A 15,957-nucleotide genomic window follows, 5' to 3' on the forward strand; every position below is an offset into this window, starting at 1 on the left:
ATGGAAATTCATTTTAGTGCAAATCTCTCCCATTATACAGTTTTGCAAAGCAGATGTCCTTAATCTAACGCTTTTCTTCTTCTTTTTGCATGTTGTCTTCACTGATATATTGGCTTTTATACAGACTTGGGGTACCTATTGCTTGGCTTACAAACTGCATTGCAAAATTATGAAAAAGTGCAGATTTCAAAGGATGGCTATGTTTCAGTCCATGTGTTAATATAGAAAGAGCAAATTAGGGAAGTTCCCCTTAAAATATGAACTGAACTCATTTCCTCCTCCCTCCCTCTTCCAAGACTGGGTTACATTCTGTATGCCTGCCCCTCTCCAGGCAAAATTCCGCTGTCAAGATAACGCAGTTCTGCACTTCAGAATGCATCCTGCAAGTTAGCAGTCTGGTTCATTTGAATAATTATTTCTGGCTGCATGATTTGATTGGCCTTTCAGGCTGCTTTGTGTTAAAGTCTCTGTAGGGATGGCTGTATGTGGGCCACTTTCCCCCAACTTAAGTTTCAGAAAACAAGCGGACAAATTTCCTTGCTTTTTCTAGCAGGGTCTGAAATGGATTTTCCTTATCTATTTGGACAAAATTGCTAGTGTCAATGTATGTTGTTCTTTTAAAGAAATAAATCTTTATTGTCACTCGTTCCAAAGGCGTTTCTAGGGTGTTTGTTACCTAAGGAGCTGAATTTGAGTCCTCTGGGTGCCTGATTTCTACACATCACCTTAGGTGCGTTCATCATGTTTCAGAGCCAAATAAAAGTGACAAGTAGTCTTTGCTCAATAAGGGGTTTATATAAAGCAAGGGCTGCCAGGGTAGGGATGGGACTGTGATCTGGCTCACAGGAGGACTCAGGGGCCTGGTTCATACCTGCATGTACATATACAGTATACTAGATCACAGCATGCTGAAAATTATCCTTTTCTAATGATACGTTGTAGAGGGGCTGTGTTCACTGCACTTGAGCTGGTGCTTTGCTCTCACTCTGAACTGCCTTTGTGCCACTGTGACGTGTTCAGATCTGAATGGCTGTGTGGCCCTGGAACATCATCATGTCTGCAATGTGATTCCTGATCTGCTGCAGCAGTGAACAGGCCCGAAAACATGCAAGAAGAAAAATATTTGATGCATGGGGGCAGGGGTTCAGAGAATTCTTTGTGTTTTTGAAGCCCCTTTCTTCTGTTTACCAGTTCCATCTGGTACGCAGGCTGAGACCCTACCTGCCCGTGGACTGTCTCGCCAGAGTGGCGCATGCTCTGGTTATCATCCGCTTGGACTACTGCAATGCGCTCTATGTGGGGTTACCTTTGAAGGTGACCTGGAAACTACAACTAATCCAGAATGTGGCAGCTAGACTGGTGACTGGGAGCAGACACCAGGACCACATAACGTTGGTCCTAAAGGATCTACATTGGCTCCCGAATGATGGAAACCTGGAAGGGAGTGTCCCAGTTTTCGAACGATTTCCGGAAGCCGAACATCCGGCGCGGCTCCTGATTGGCTGCAGGACGGACTCCCGGAACGCATTCTGTTCGAGGACCAAGGTACAGTTGTACTGTGTTATTTAATTAGATTGAGCAATATTAAGCAAGCACTGAAGCCAACACAAATTCAGCTCATTTTGTGGGGTTGTTTTGGTAGAATGTAACTTTGGGAGTTTCCATATATTTGGGATTGATGTTTGGTAGTGTCTAAGTTCCCCTCATCCTGATCACACTGTCTCCAGTCTCTATTGACTCCGAGGCTGAGATTCAACAGGTGTGCAGATAGCTTTCCTTTTTTTGGCTTCTACAGATAAGGGGAAGCTGTCAAACTCTAGAACCTCAAAAGGCACTAATAGCCTCGCCTGCTCCCCAAGGCAACCATCCAACTCGGTTTAGAGAGCTGCAGGTATTTTTGCTATCCTTGCATCAGCTATGCGCCTCTTTGCTTGAAGTAACCATAGGAACAATTTATATTTGCTTCAGCGTTGCCATGGTAATGTACTGGGCAACTCCCAGCTACACGCCCAACCTTCTGTAGCAGGGATTGTTAAAAAGTCCTGCTCCTCCCGCAAACCATGAAGAAATCCATTTACCAATAACAGATGTCTGTCTCCCCACCTCCACCCCCCCCTCTCTCAAGAACAAAGAAGGAAGGAAGAGCACATCTTGTCCGACAGCGGATTAAATGTACAGGAGTAATACATTTAAATAATAGTAGTAATTTAGGGATCTTCAGTGGCCTCTAACGGCCACAATAATGAAGCACATTGTGCTGTAGTATAAATAATATTAATTGCCAAAGAGCAACCAAGATCCTTATGCCGGGGTCAAAAACTAAGGGTGCCTCCATGTGGATAATTCAGATGTCACAACTGGGGGATTGGAAAACGGTTTTTAATTTAGCAGGTTTTTTCATAATAATAATAATAATAATAATAATAATAATAATTTATTATTTATACCCCGCCCATCTGGCTGGGCTTCCCCGGCCACTCTGGGCGGCTTCCAAAAGAATATTAAAATACTATAATACATCAAACATTAAAAGCTTCCCGAAACAGGGCTGCCTTCAGATGTCTTCTAAAAGCCTGGTAGTTGTTGTTCTCTTTGACATCTGGTGGGAGGGTGTTCCACAGGGAAGGCGCCACTACCGAGAAGGCCCTCTGCCTGGTTCCCTGTAACTTGGCTTCTCGCAGTGAGGGAACCGCCAGAAGGCCCTCGGTGCTGGACCTCAGTGTCCGGGTAGAACGATGGGGGTGGAGACGCTCCTTGGTAAATCCATATTATTATTATTATTATTGATTTTTTAAATGGTTCAATATGGTAAATCCATATTAAATGTGGGGGGAGGGATACAGACTGTCATTTTGTTGCGGATGTCGCTGTGCCTCAGTGCAAAAGACTTGCATACCTGAAGAGCGCCGATTGCACCATGCGCACCTGCCTGGCCTGTCCCCAGCAACTCCTCCTGTTCCCTGGTCAAACAGCTGCGTTTGCCTCTGGTCCTGCCAACTGCTGGCACACAGGCCCTGGTAGGCTGCCCACTGCTAAATGTGACCAAGGGGCCGGAAAATGCTCATTCCTGTCTTAAAATATTCAAGGTGCTTCTGAAATCTTTGAGATGGGTTTACCCTCTAAAACTGCTGGACCACAACCTGTTTGCTAGGGCACTAAGCAATGATCTTAATCGAAATCTCTAGGCACATTCGCTAGAGTTCAAGCCCTACTGCGATCAGGAGGTTCTTCAGGTCAGGAGGGGTGCAGGCAGGAGCTCCCATTGATTCCTTCCCATTTTAAAAAGGTGGATTTGAGGGTGTCCAGTAGACATCCTCTTAATCCATTCTGAACTGACCAGTTACAGATTAGGTTTAGGAAAGTCCACCTTTCACTAAATATTATCAATCCTGGGATAATATTTGGAAGCAAGGCAATGAATCCTCATTAATTCAGTTCCCCGTCATTCCCAAACACATAGCAGTGGAGTGAAGTATAACTCAGTGTGGCACCTGTATATATCATTCAGTCTTGATGTTTCTATTTTATGTTAAGATTTAAGGAGTACTTTTGTGTAGTGATATCGCCACCTAGTGGCATGAGTTGGACATGGCATCCTTTTTTCACGCTACGCAGACATTTGTGCATAACATCTTTGAAGCAATTTTAGTGGGTTAAAAAAAAAATTAGAAAAACTGTTTTGAGGTGTTCAATCCTTTCCCCAGCTGCTCTCTTCCCACTTCAAACTGCCCTCAAGTGATTTTAGCTCCCGTGATGAGCTTTAAAGTGTGTACTTGCTCTTGCAAGCACATTTCTTTCTCTCACCGTCCCCTGCCTGACACATAGCTACTTCCCAAAGCAGATTTCTGAGTTTAAAGAGACACTGGGGTACTGCAGCATGTGGTTTGGCTTTGAGAAAGCCTTAAACTGTAAAAAATGGTAGGCAAACTAAGCCCTGGGGGCCGGATCTGGCCCAAGCACCTTCTAAATCCGGCCCGTGGACAGTCCAGGAATCAGCGTGTTTTTACATGAGTAGAATGTGTCCTTTTTATAAAAAAATGCACCTCTGGGTTATTTGTGGGGCCTGCCTGGTGTTTTTATAATAATAATAATTTATTATTTATACCCCACCCATCTGGCTGAGTTTCCCCAGCCACTCTGGGCGGTTCCCAATCAAGTGTTAAAAACAGTACAGCATTAAATATTAAAAACTTCCCTAAACATGAGTAGAATATGTGCTTTTATTTAAAATGCATCTCTGGGTTATTTGTGGGGCATAGGAATTTGTTCATTTATTTTTTCATAGTCCAGGCCCCCCCCCCCCCCGGTCTGAGGGACAGTGGACCGCCCCCTGCTGAAAAAGTTTGCTGACCCCTGCTGTAAAGGTTCTGTAACTGGGATAAATGAAACCACTCAGACAAATGTGCAAAATGTTATCATCATGTTTGCATAATTTGTTGGGGTACATATTTTATTGTGCAATCTAGAATTTGATTCAGAAGGAAATCTCTGACTTCCTGAATGGCGGGCTGGGCAACAGATCTAGGGAAAGGAAAGAAATGGAAAAGGACTGGGACCTATGCTAACGTACAAACTTGTGCATGCTTACTTGGAAGTAAGGTACCTCAAGGCAAATCCACTTTTTAAAAAGCAGCTTCACTTTATGCAGTTTGGAAAGTGATGGGGAAATGCACTGAAAACTGTAGAATGAATTAATCATTAATTTGTTTGGCTGGTAAGGCTATTCCACTTCGATTTTGTAACTGTTCACCTAAAGGTGTGAATGTGATTAACAGGTGTCTGAAAATGCATGTATCCTACAGGTACGTTCATTGAAGAGATGGGATTGGCCACAGCCTCCTGTATTCTTCCTGGCAAAAATCAGCTGTTGTAGTGTACTGTGCAGAAGGGCCTTTGGTATGCTTGGAAAAGTGAATTTTTCTGCTTTCCAAAGGGCGCCAGTGCTCAATTCTTAAAGGCAGACAGAAAGAAAAACAGCAAGAAAGCGAAGTTTAATTTAAGGGCTGAGGGCCTCCCACTGCAGGCTTCCAATGGCATTGCCTCAGGGTTTGGGGATCTGTAATCCCCTTTTATGTACAAACAACAATCTCTTGCAGCTTTGGGCCCCTAAAGCTGCCATCTGATTTCCTTTTTAACAGATGAAGAGAGGATTGCTCAGGCTGAAAATGAAGCTGAATGGCCACACTTAATATCAGTCATGACAAGTTTGAAAGCCAGGATCCAGTGCCTAAGCATTTGTCCTAAACAGTGATGGTTATAATGTCAAGTATCAATTCTTGGATACTCTAGGAATCATCTAGACCAGGTTAAGCACTTTTACATCCTACCTATTTTAATCAGAAACCTTAACTTTCTGAAGCTAACAGCAGTTGGAACTAAAAACACGTTCATTCCCCCCCCCCCCTTCTTTTTCATAGCTCGTTTCAACACTATTCATAAATGGAAAAGTGGTCTGGTGAAGGGAGATTTAAATTTGAAGGCTATCCATTCAAATTCAGGGCAAGAGAAGGGACTTCCCAAATGGTTTAGCCCTCTTCACACTGCACCACCTTAGCACCTGTTCCTAGGATTCTTCAGGTCATGTGCTTTAAATGTCATGTGCTTTAAATGTAAGGTGTGTATGGAGCATCCTTTCTCAACCTTGGATCCCCAGCTGTTATAGGACTACAACTCCCATCATCCATAGCTAGCAGGACCAGTGGTCATGGATGATGGGAGTTGTAGTCCAACAACATCTGGGGACCCAAGGCTGAGAAACACTGGATGGAGCATCAGGCAGCTTGACAGGCAAAATGCAAGGCACTCTGCCATGGTCAGGGGACCAAGGCAGCCCATTCAAACAAAAGTCACGGTTTGAATCCTAATTGGATAGGCTTATTTAGCAATCGTAGCTAAAGCCAATTTCCTTCCCAGTAAGCTACTTTGGCAAAGGGCTACTGCAGCTTGTAATACTACCAATTAAGCTGTTTTAAACTGCACAAGACAACTTTATTGAAAATTATGGTGTTACGTTCAAACTCCACTGACAGAGTTTTAGATAGCGCAGGAGTGATATAATCAACACTCTAAGGTTTAATTGCTGTTTGAGCCTTTTCCAAAATTTCTTCTCTAATTTTTGGATATTCTGGGCATGCCTTCAGAACCTTTAATAAACAAGAAATTAATGATTAGCTTTTAAAAAAATGTTGTAAATAAATATCTTAACACATTTTAAAAACTCTCTTAATATTAATCAACCACAATTTGGCAGCTATCAAACTCTGCATCTGATCCAGGCTAATCTCCATGAAATCAATGGAGCAAGTTAGTCCTGACTTAAGTCTCACTGATATCAATGACAACTAAGTGCAACTTGCTATAGATCCAGCCTTGTGTTCCTAGGAACAAAGAAGCTTGCCGTTTTTCTCAAAAAGATCAGGAAAGGCAGACTAGCTTCATTGAAAGTCAGTTTTTAGCAGCTATGTGAAACTGCAAGAAAGTGTTGGACATACCCTTAGTTTTGTGCTGGGCGGAGGGGTTCCAGAGCAAAATCATAGTGGGTTGCATGACTGCAAAATCAAGGGCAATAGGGTGCCCTGAGAGTAAAAACTGAAAATGCTGGTCTATAGCAAGCACTGTTTACAGATTTATGTTTGGAGAACTTACATCATGGCACACATCTATTGCTTCCACGTATCTCTTATCTTTTAGATAGTTGAAAGCAAGTTTAAATCCTACAGCAAGAGAGGAAAAGGTTAGTGTTCTGCCTAATATCAATTGCTAACTAAAAACAAAATAGTAAATGATGGACGCGGTGAAAAGATTTTGTGGGAAGGGCAGTTAATGTCTTCAGTGCTTTTTAAAAATAATCTGAAGATAACTGTCATGCATAACATCAGAAACCTATACAATGACTAGTTAATGTTGCAATCCTTTACACAGATGGGAGCTGGGCTTTACTTCTACCTAGATATACACAGGATTGCACTGTAAGAATCATAAACCTGGCAAATTAAACAAGCAGAAACTAGATCAAAATATTTTATTAAACTGGAGAGTTATAAAATGTACTGTTCAATATGTATGGTGGTAACTGGTATAAGAAATAATATTACTGATAACAGGAATAATATTACTGTTTTAGTATTTTGCACATGTACTTCTGTTTCTGCTAGACTCTCAATTTTCCACAACTGGTTGAGATCAATTTCACTGTTGCCTCAGCACAAAGATATAGAACCAAAGCAATAACTTTTTTTACTTACCAACAGTAGGATTTGCTTGGTGACTATGTTTCCAAGCTAATTCATAATTGGCTGCAGCATCTTTGTAGGCCTTTTCCTTTTCTGCGATATATCCCAAGCATTCATAAGCTTTAGAGCACGACTTAAAAGAAAAAAAAATATAGTGCAAAAACAAATCACTCATGGGCTGTTAGTATTTTCTTTAAGCATTTTTTCTCTCTAAGAGCACAATCCAGAGGAAAGTGCTTCTGCCACTATAATAGACTCCCAGCCTCTTACCTTATTGTGCCGCAAGCAGCGCTTCACTAGCTCAATTGCACAGTCAAACTTCCCACATGCAGTGTAGCTGTCTGCCAACAAAATCCAACACTTCTCTAAGTCATCAGCTTCTGTCAAACTCCATTTTGCTTTCATCAAGCGCTTCAGCTGGTTCCTGGCTTTGAGTGGCTGCTTAAGAAGCATGTATGCTTGAGACACTGCTAAAACGGCTGAAACGCTGTCCCTCTGATTTAGATATATAAAAGACAAGTTTTGTTTTTAAAATGAACAATTCAGCTAACTGTCATCACTTTTCTTTTATAATCACAGATTATTTTGCATATGAAATCTATGAAGTAAGAGAACACCAGTGTCTTGGCTTTCTAACAGTGAGGAGCCTACCAGACTAAGGGTAGCAACAGATTATGCATCCCGTCTGAATAAACTGAAGATTTAGGTGCATTACGTAAATGGGCATAAAGTAGTGGTGTGAAGAAAATATACCGTATTTTCCGGTGTATAAGACGACTGGGCGTATAAGATGACCCCCCCCCCAACTTTTCCAGTTAAAATATAGAGTTTGGGATATACTCGCCGTATAAGACTACCCCTCTTCCAATGCACACCAAATAAAAATTTAAAAAACCAATCTCCAGTCCGGCTCAGAAATCCACTCCACTTCCCAGTGGCTGGGGGCTTCTGGGGCCATTTTTCAAGCATATTTCTGCTTCATCTAGAGAGTTTGGTGTCCTCTGATTTAATTTGCTGTCGTTTTATCCTTTGGTGGGGAGCTGCTGCAGGAACTGCTGTTGTAGCCGGCGTATAAGACGACCCCTGACTTTTGAGAAGATTTTCCTGGGTTAAAAAGTAGTCTTATACGCCAGAAAATACAGTATGTGCGGAAAAAATAAAATGTTGCTACCTCACGCAAAAGAAACTGCATGGTGTAGCTTGTCATTATACAGAAGCCTTCCCCAACCTGAGGCCCTCCAGTTATTTTAGACTACAACTCCCATAATCCCTAAGGAGTCTCATCTATGAGATAGCAATATACTACAGTTTCTGGTGTCAAACATCCATAGGAATATCCAGTGTTTTTTTTACTGTTAGCCAGCAGCCACTACCATGAATATAAATGTCCTCTCCAAGCTGCTTACCACTCATGGAAGAAACTATCTTTACCTCATTTTGGCACATTTCAGTAAATACTTTCAGGGCCTTCTCCACATTATGTGTCTCTCTCGTGGCCATTAAGCAGTAGCTCTGTAACATCTCTACTTGATTCTGCCCTTCTTGTGAGTGAGGATAAAACTCTTTGAGAAGCTTCTCGGCTGTACGTATGCCATGCTGTTCAGATTCTTTCTTTTCCTTCAGATTACTAGCAAGAAGAAAACAGTTTCTGTTTCCTAGGCTATCAAAGACCTTCTCTTGACTCTATAAGAATAGTATGACCATTATTTGATTTAGATTAAAGCATTTACATACACCTATATCCTAATCTAGGGAACTGCTATGAGTTCAGCAGAAGGCTACATACAAGTTGCTTCCTCCCTCTCCCAATACCTCGGGTTAAGTACTTAATTCGTTCCACAGGTCCGTCCTTAACCTGAAACTGTTCTTAACCTGAAGCACCACTTTAGCTAATGGGGCCTCCTGCTGCTGCAGCGCTGCCGGAGCACGATTTCTGTTCTCATCCTGAAGCAAAGTTCTTAAACTGAAGCACTATTTCTGGAAGGCGGAGGAAGTCCCAAAGAGGCCGGATGTGCAACGGGCTTTGTTTAAGCTGCTCAGTATGCCCACCTAACAGCTAATTGCAGGGTAGCGCAACAGCAACAGTCGCTTTCCCATGCAGCCTCCAGCTGGCCCCAGCAGAGGCGAAGGAAGGGGAGTGCGGTGGGTGCAGCCACCCCAGGTGTCATGATTGAGTGGGGTAACAAAATGGCAGGCTAATGGGCAGTACACCTCATGCCTGGCGGCAGCAGCTCTTCCAACCCAGCGGCAGAGAGCAACCCTCCTCAGCTGTGGTCACAGCAGCTCCGTTGTTGGGTCATATCTGACCTGGCTGCGGAGAGCAGGAGGAGAGTAATAATAATAATAATAATAATAATTTGTTGTTTAGTTGTGTCTGACTCTTCATGACCCCATGGACCAGAGCACACCAGGCATTCCTGTCTTCCACTGCCTCCCGCAGTTTGGTCAAACACATGCCGGTAGCTTCAACACTGTCCAACCATCTCGTCCTCTGTCGTCCCCTTCTCCTTGTGCCCTCCATCTTTCCCAACATCAGGGTCTTTTCCACGGAGTCTTCTCTTCTCATGAGGTGGTCAAAGTATTGGAGTCTCAGCTTCACAATCTGTCCATCCAGTGAGCACTCAGGGCTGATTTCCTTAAGAATGGATAGGTTTGATCTTCTTGCAGTCCATCAGACTCTCAAGAGTCTCCTCCAGCGCCATAATTCAAAAGCACCAATTCTTCAGCGATCAGCCTTCTTTATGGTCCAGCTCTCATTTCCATACATCACTACTGGGAAAACCATAGCTTTAACTATATGGACCTTTGTTGGCAAGGTGATGTCTCTGCTATAATAATAATAATAATAATAATAATAATAATTTATTATTGGTTTCCCCAGCCACTATGGGCGGCTTCCAACAAAGACCAAAAATACACTAAGAGTGAGCAGCAGTAACCCAACCACTCTCTTACCCTGAACTGTGGGGCATGGGGGGTGCCTGCCCTGGGCAGCGTGGGCATATGCTCCACCACTGGGCCCCCAAGTTTCAATTCTAGTTTTGGATATTTTTGAATACAGTATTTTTGGTATGGATTGAAGAGGGAGCGGCAGAGAAGACTTTTAAAGGGTATTTAGAGGGTGCTCCCTACTTTATGTGATTTCACTTAAGTGCACAGGGGTCCAGAATGGAATCCCTGTGTAAACGAGGGGATGCCTGTACTTCAAGTTGACTTTCAGAATGTGATTGTTATATTCTGTTACAGGACTTTTCCTTACCTAGTATCCATGGTATTCTGGTTTCCTAAAGTCTCTCTGCCTATTATGTCATTGTCAGGATTTAGGCATATCTGAATCATATGGCCAAGGGCTTTCTGGCCCCAGTCACTATCCTTACGTGCTTTGTTGAAGAACTTCAGTGCCTGATTGGGCTGCATCATGTGCCTGTTTGTGGGGAGAAAGTATTGAAGACCTAGGTGAAATGTGAGACCCTTAAAATATCAGTCTTGTTAACAAGCATATATCCACATATTCTTCTTCCCTGCCAAATCCAATCTAAGGGTTTAGTGCAAGGTGACGGCCTCAATTCAATAAAGAGGAAAGTGTGCTTAAGCTGCAAGCAATCATAGGACTCAGATGCACTTAATTCTGTGCTGAACTGGTCAGAAGAGGCGAGAAATTTCCTATTGCGGGACCATGAGAAAAAAAAGGAGGTAAGACTTTATTTAAGCCAAAGGAAATTCTAGGCACAACAAATCCAGTGTGTGCAATTGAAAAGTGTGTAAAAGTAAGAGTGGTCAAATTCTCAAGCATACTTCCAAGTGGGGAAACAAAGTAGCTCACTAGTTTGAAAAAACAAAAAGGATACTGTCAGGGGTTCAGGAGCAGAGGCAAGGGCAAGGGAGGAAACAGAGAGCGAGGGAGAGGAGGCAGAAGAAAAGATGAGTGATGACGACGACCCGAGATCTCCGAGTCTTTCCAGTGAATCAGAAGATTCACAGAAAGGAGCACCAGTGGCCAGGGCAAGGGGGGAGCCTAGGGGGACACCCCAGGAAGATAGAGCCAGAGGGGACTCAGAGGGGAGCAGTTGGAAATCAGGACCAGCGTCACCGCCAGAGAGCAGGGAAGAGGAAGGGCGCCAGGGATCAAGCGCTGGCAGCTCACAACAGGGGGGAGGGCACGAGTCAGGAGTGGCCACACCTCCATCGGGGAGCGAAGAAACGGTCAGACGGAAGGTGGAAGGTTGGGCGCGCGTGCCAAGTTCAAATGCACAGGAAGGTGGCGCAGTAGGCAGCCCGGAAAGGGAGCCAGGTCCTAAAGCCCGCCGAAAGGAGGGAGAAGAGTCAGGGGGGTCAGCGTCAGCGTCAGAGGAATCCCGGAAGGAAGAGACCCCGGGGGGCAGAGGGACCCAGAGAAGAACAGTCAGGCGGAAAAGGTGGAGCAAGGCTAGGATATTAAGTTGGTGTACAAGGGGCGGAGACTCAGATGGAGCTTCGCCGATCTAACCATGAGACGTAGAGTTGCACGCAGCAGCTTGAGAATGGAAACTGCAACTCAATAAAGACTTTTATTTAATGATCGCTGGCTAGCGTGATCCTCTGTGAGCTAGGATCTGGAAGCAGCTCTGACAGTAAGCTCCATCCCAAGATTGTGGGCATCTACGTCCTCGCGGAGAGGAGAGAAAGCGGGTGCCTACTAGCGAGCTCACGAACGGCAGACAACATGACGGCCGAACAGCAGATAGTGGAACTCAGAGAAGCAGTGACACGACTGAATGCCGAGGCTCTTGCATCCAGGAAGAGAGAGGAGGACGCAGCTGCCGCCTACAGGGATCTCCAGGTCAGGTTGGAAGTGCTTACGAAGCAAGGGCAACTGACACCCAAACCGGAGGGGATTGGGTTGGGGAGACGAACAGGCGGTCTGGTCTCTCACTTCGATGGGAATTTGCAACAGTACCCCAACTTTAGAGCAGATGTAATGTGTGCACTGCAACTGCTGAACAAAGACTTTAGAGATGAGCAAGAGAAGGTGGGATTCATCATGTCCCATTTGCATGGAGATGCTAAAGCATGGCTGCGCAATTTGTGGAGAGATAATGATCCGGCGCTCCAAAATGCGGATGCCTTTATTAAAGCGATGGATGGGTGCTTTTTATCAAGCATTGACGTGGATCTTGCTCGGCGGGAGATACATGGACTGAAGCAAGGGAGGGCCAGCGTAAGGCAGTACCATGCCCGCTTTTTCGCTTTGGTCAGTGCCCTGGAATGGGACAGGGATTCGGCTCCTGTAAGAGACCTGTTTTGGGAGGGATTGCACGGCTCGGTTAAAGATGAAATTGCGAGGGGGGAGAGACCCCGGACCACGCAGGAGATCGTTCAGAGGGCGCTGGCGGTGGGGGTGCGGCTGGAAGGACGTCCGTGGAGCAGGGACGAAGGGCGTGGAGGGCGCGAACCAGCCAGGGGCTCCTCCTTCCTTCCCAGAGAAGCAGCGCGTGCGCAATCCACGCCTCCGCCAGGAGGAGGAGCGGAACCTATGGAGGTTGGAGGTGCAAGGGCTCAGTCAGCAGCCAGAGCCCTAGCACCGGCAGCAGTGAAAGCGAAGCCTCCTAGAGGGAACAGGAAGTGTTACATCTGCGATGATCCACAGCATATGGCGAAAGAGTGTCCCCAGAGGCTCCACAAGCACACTGCAGCCTCAGCAATGGTAACTGCAGCAACGCAGCAAGGACAACCACAGCAGGGAAACGAAGGAGTCTGGTTGGAGGAAGAGGCACTGGGGCCCAACCAGACGTGTCAGTGAAGCAGTCCCCAGAGATTTTACAGCCCATGGACCCCCTCCCGCCCAAACCGGTAGTGAAGCTCACCGCGTCGCTCCAGCTGCCCAATGGAATCACCATGGACGTGCCAATCACCATTGACTCCGGAAGCAATGCGGACTTTATAGGGCAGGACTTTGTCGACCGGCACGCTATACAGTTGCTGCCTGCCACGCTGCCCCTGCAGGTTGTCACGGTGGATGGCAGGGAGCTGCTAGGGGGGGCAAGTGGTGAAGCAGACGCCACCAATGGTGATGCGACTTGGGAATCACAGGGAAATCATCAGCTTCAATGTCACTCAACTATCGGACACGCCCATTGTATTGGGCATGAGTTGGCTGGACAAGCACAGCCCGACGCTGGCTTGGTACCAGAGGCAGCTGACCTTCGGCTCTTCCTTTTGCGCTGAACACTGCATCGTGCCCAGGCAGGAAGGAGGGGAAGAGGAGTCACAGCTGCAGCTAGGCACGCTGCAAGCGGTCCCCCACAAGTACGCAGAATTTTTGGAGGTTTTCTGCGAGAAAGAGGCAGACAGGCTACCCCCCCACAGACCATATGACTGCAAAATTGACCTGCTGCCGGGGGCGGCGCTACCCAAAGGGAAGCTGTATTCCATGTCTGAGGACGAACTGCAGGAACTCAAAGAGTTCATAGATCATAATTTGGAGCGCGGTTTCATCCGAGAGTCCAAGGCAGCGGGGGGCAGTCCGGTATTCTTTGTTAAGAAGCGGGACACGCCCCAAAAAAGACTTGTAGTGGACTTTCGCATCTTGAACAGTGTGACCAAGCCATCGGACTTCCCCATGCCCCGAATCGACGACCTCCTCGCAAAGGTACGGAAGGGCAGAGTGTTCACCAAGTTGGACCTGCGAGGGGCATACAACCTCATTCGCATGCGGGAGGGAGATGAGTGGAAGACAGCCATGTTCACGCCCCTGGGCACCTACGAATATAGAGTTATGCCTTTTGGATTGCAAAATGGCTCCCACGTTTTTCAAGCTTTCATGCATCACGTGTTGGCGGGGCTCCTCTACAAGACGTGCGTCTGTTTCTTGGATGACATCCTGATCTTTTCGGAATCGCAGCAGGAGCATGACAGACACGTCAAGGAAGTGCTGAGCAGGCTACAGCAACATAGGCTTTACGCCAAGCTGGAGAAGTGCCAATTCGACGTGACCGAGGTGGATTTCCTGGGCTACAAGTTGTCTGATAAAGGGCTCGCCATGGACAGCGCCAAGGTCCGAGCAGTGTTGGATTGGAAAAGCCCACGCAACCGGAAGGAGGTCCAACGGTTTGTCGGTTTTGCGAACTTCTATCGCAAGTTTATCAAAGGCTTTGCGATGCAGACAGCGGCCATCACGGACACGCTCAGCTCCAAGAAAAAGAAGTTCATCTGGACAGAGCAGGCGGAGCAGTCCTTTCAGGCACTCAAGCGTCTCTTCGCGTCGGAAGAGCAGCTGCTTCATGTCAACCCCAGCAGGCCGATGAGGGTGGAGACAGACGCTTCGGACAGAGCCGTGGGAGCAGTCCTGCTGCAGAAAGACCCGCAGGGGGTTTGGAGGCCGGGAGCGTTTTACTCAAGGAAGCTCAGCAAGTCCGAACAGAACTACACCATCTGGGACAGGGAGTTGCTGGCCATTCATGCAGCGTTCAAAGCGTGGAGGCACTTCCTGATCGGCGCCAAGCACACGGTGCAGGTCTGCACGGACCACAAGAATCTAGAGCACTGGCGCACGGCACAGTTCCTGAACCAGAGGCAGATACGTTGGGCTGAGTTCTTTGCGAATTTCGACTTCCGAATAGAGTATGTCCCGGGGGACACCAACATCATGGCGGATGCTCTCTCCCGTAAGCCACAGTATCTGGAGGAGGCAACGCCAGCGGCCGCCATGCACATCTTCGCACCGACAGTGTGGGCGTGCGCGGCGGCAACAGTTGACCTGGATGCGGTGCGACGAGCGTTGCAGGATGACTCCTTCGCGCAAGCAAAGATGGCAGAGGTGCACAGGGGCACGGCAGCGACCGACGAGTTCCAGCTGCGAGATGGTTTGCTCATCCGTAAAGGGGCCATCTACGTGCCGGGAGACGAACTTCGCGCCAAGGTACTGCAGCAGCTGCACGACGCGCCCACTGCCGGGCACTTTGGCAAGGAGAAGACGGTGGAATTAGTAGCCAGAGACTTCTGGTGGCCCGGAATGAGAGGGGAAGTCGCGGACTACGTGGCGAGGTGTGACACCTGCCAGAGGTCCAAACCAGTGCACAGACCGCCGGCCGGACTGCTGGAACCGCTGCAAACTCCGTTCGAGCCATGGGAGAGAGTGGCCCTGGACTTTGTCACGGATCTGCCCAGCTCGAGGGGCAAGACGGCTGTGCTGGTGGTGGTGGATTTGTTCTCCAAGATGGCACATTTCATTCCGTGTGCGAAGGTGGCCACGGCGGAACAAACCGCCAAACTGTTCATAGACCACGTGTTCAAGGTTCACGGTCTGCCGCGGTCTATTCTGTCCGACCGAGGGCGACAGTTCATCTCAAACTTCTGGCAGAGGCTGATGGGCTTCCTGAACGTCAAGATCAACCTGGCGTCGGCTAGACACCCGCAGACCAACGGGCAAGCGGAGCGGGTCAATGCCATCATGCAGCAGTACCTGAGATGTTATGCGAATCAACAGCCTGCGACGTGGGTGGATTACCTGCCTCTCGCCGAGTTCGCCTACAACAACACGAAGCACGTGTCCACGGGGGTCACGCCGTTCTTCGCCAACAACGGGAGGCACCCTAGAACCTTCCCGGGACTGGAAAGAATGGGGGAGGGGGAGCCGCAGACAGCAGATGCGTTCGCGTCGGAGTTGCAGGAGGTCCACGATCAGCTGCGGCGGCACCTGGAGCTGGCTAAACACGCATACAAGGTACAAGCGGACAAACACAGAAGG

The 15,957-nt window shown here is 47.1% G+C and overlaps 1 protein-coding gene and 1 long non-coding RNA gene across 4 annotated transcripts in view; one reads left to right on the forward strand and one right to left on the reverse strand.

Annotated features, from left to right (window-relative positions):
* Positions 1–5,966: 5,966 nt before the first annotated feature.
* TTC21A (tetratricopeptide repeat domain 21A) overlaps positions 5,967–15,957 on the reverse strand; it is a 34,737-nt gene continuing 24,746 nt past the window's right edge. Inside the window, exons 24-29 of one of the 2 annotated variants that reach the window (XM_080973989.1) lie at positions 10,492–10,656; positions 8,664–8,859; positions 7,503–7,727; positions 7,245–7,365; positions 6,646–6,713; positions 5,967–6,143 (exon numbers count right to left, since the gene is read on the reverse strand). In XM_080973989.1, the coding sequence (XP_080830115.1) occupies positions 6,066–6,143; positions 6,646–6,713; positions 7,245–7,365; positions 7,503–7,727; positions 8,664–8,859; positions 10,492–10,656 (853 nt within the window). In that variant the 3' untranslated portion in view covers positions 5,967–6,065. The remainder of the gene's footprint in view (positions 6,144–6,645; positions 6,714–7,244; positions 7,366–7,502; positions 7,728–8,663; positions 8,860–10,491; positions 10,657–15,957) is intronic. The other variant, XM_080973990.1, reaches the window with a different exon arrangement.
* Positions 6,687–11,069, forward strand: LOC308459199. 2 transcript variants are annotated; one of them, XR_013977890.1, is made up of 3 exons: positions 6,687–6,733; positions 7,812–7,938; positions 10,773–11,069. It is a non-coding gene; the product is annotated as an uncharacterized lncRNA (long non-coding RNA). The 2 variants fall into 2 exon arrangements; XR_013977891.1 differs by lacking the exon at positions 10,773–11,069 and having other exon boundaries at positions 7,812–7,946.

This window comes from Podarcis pityusensis (genome assembly GCF_964106645.2).
Source record: "Podarcis pityusensis genome assembly, chromosome: 12".
In the NCBI taxonomy this organism is placed as follows: domain Eukaryota; kingdom Metazoa; phylum Chordata; class Lepidosauria; order Squamata; family Lacertidae; genus Podarcis; species Podarcis pityusensis.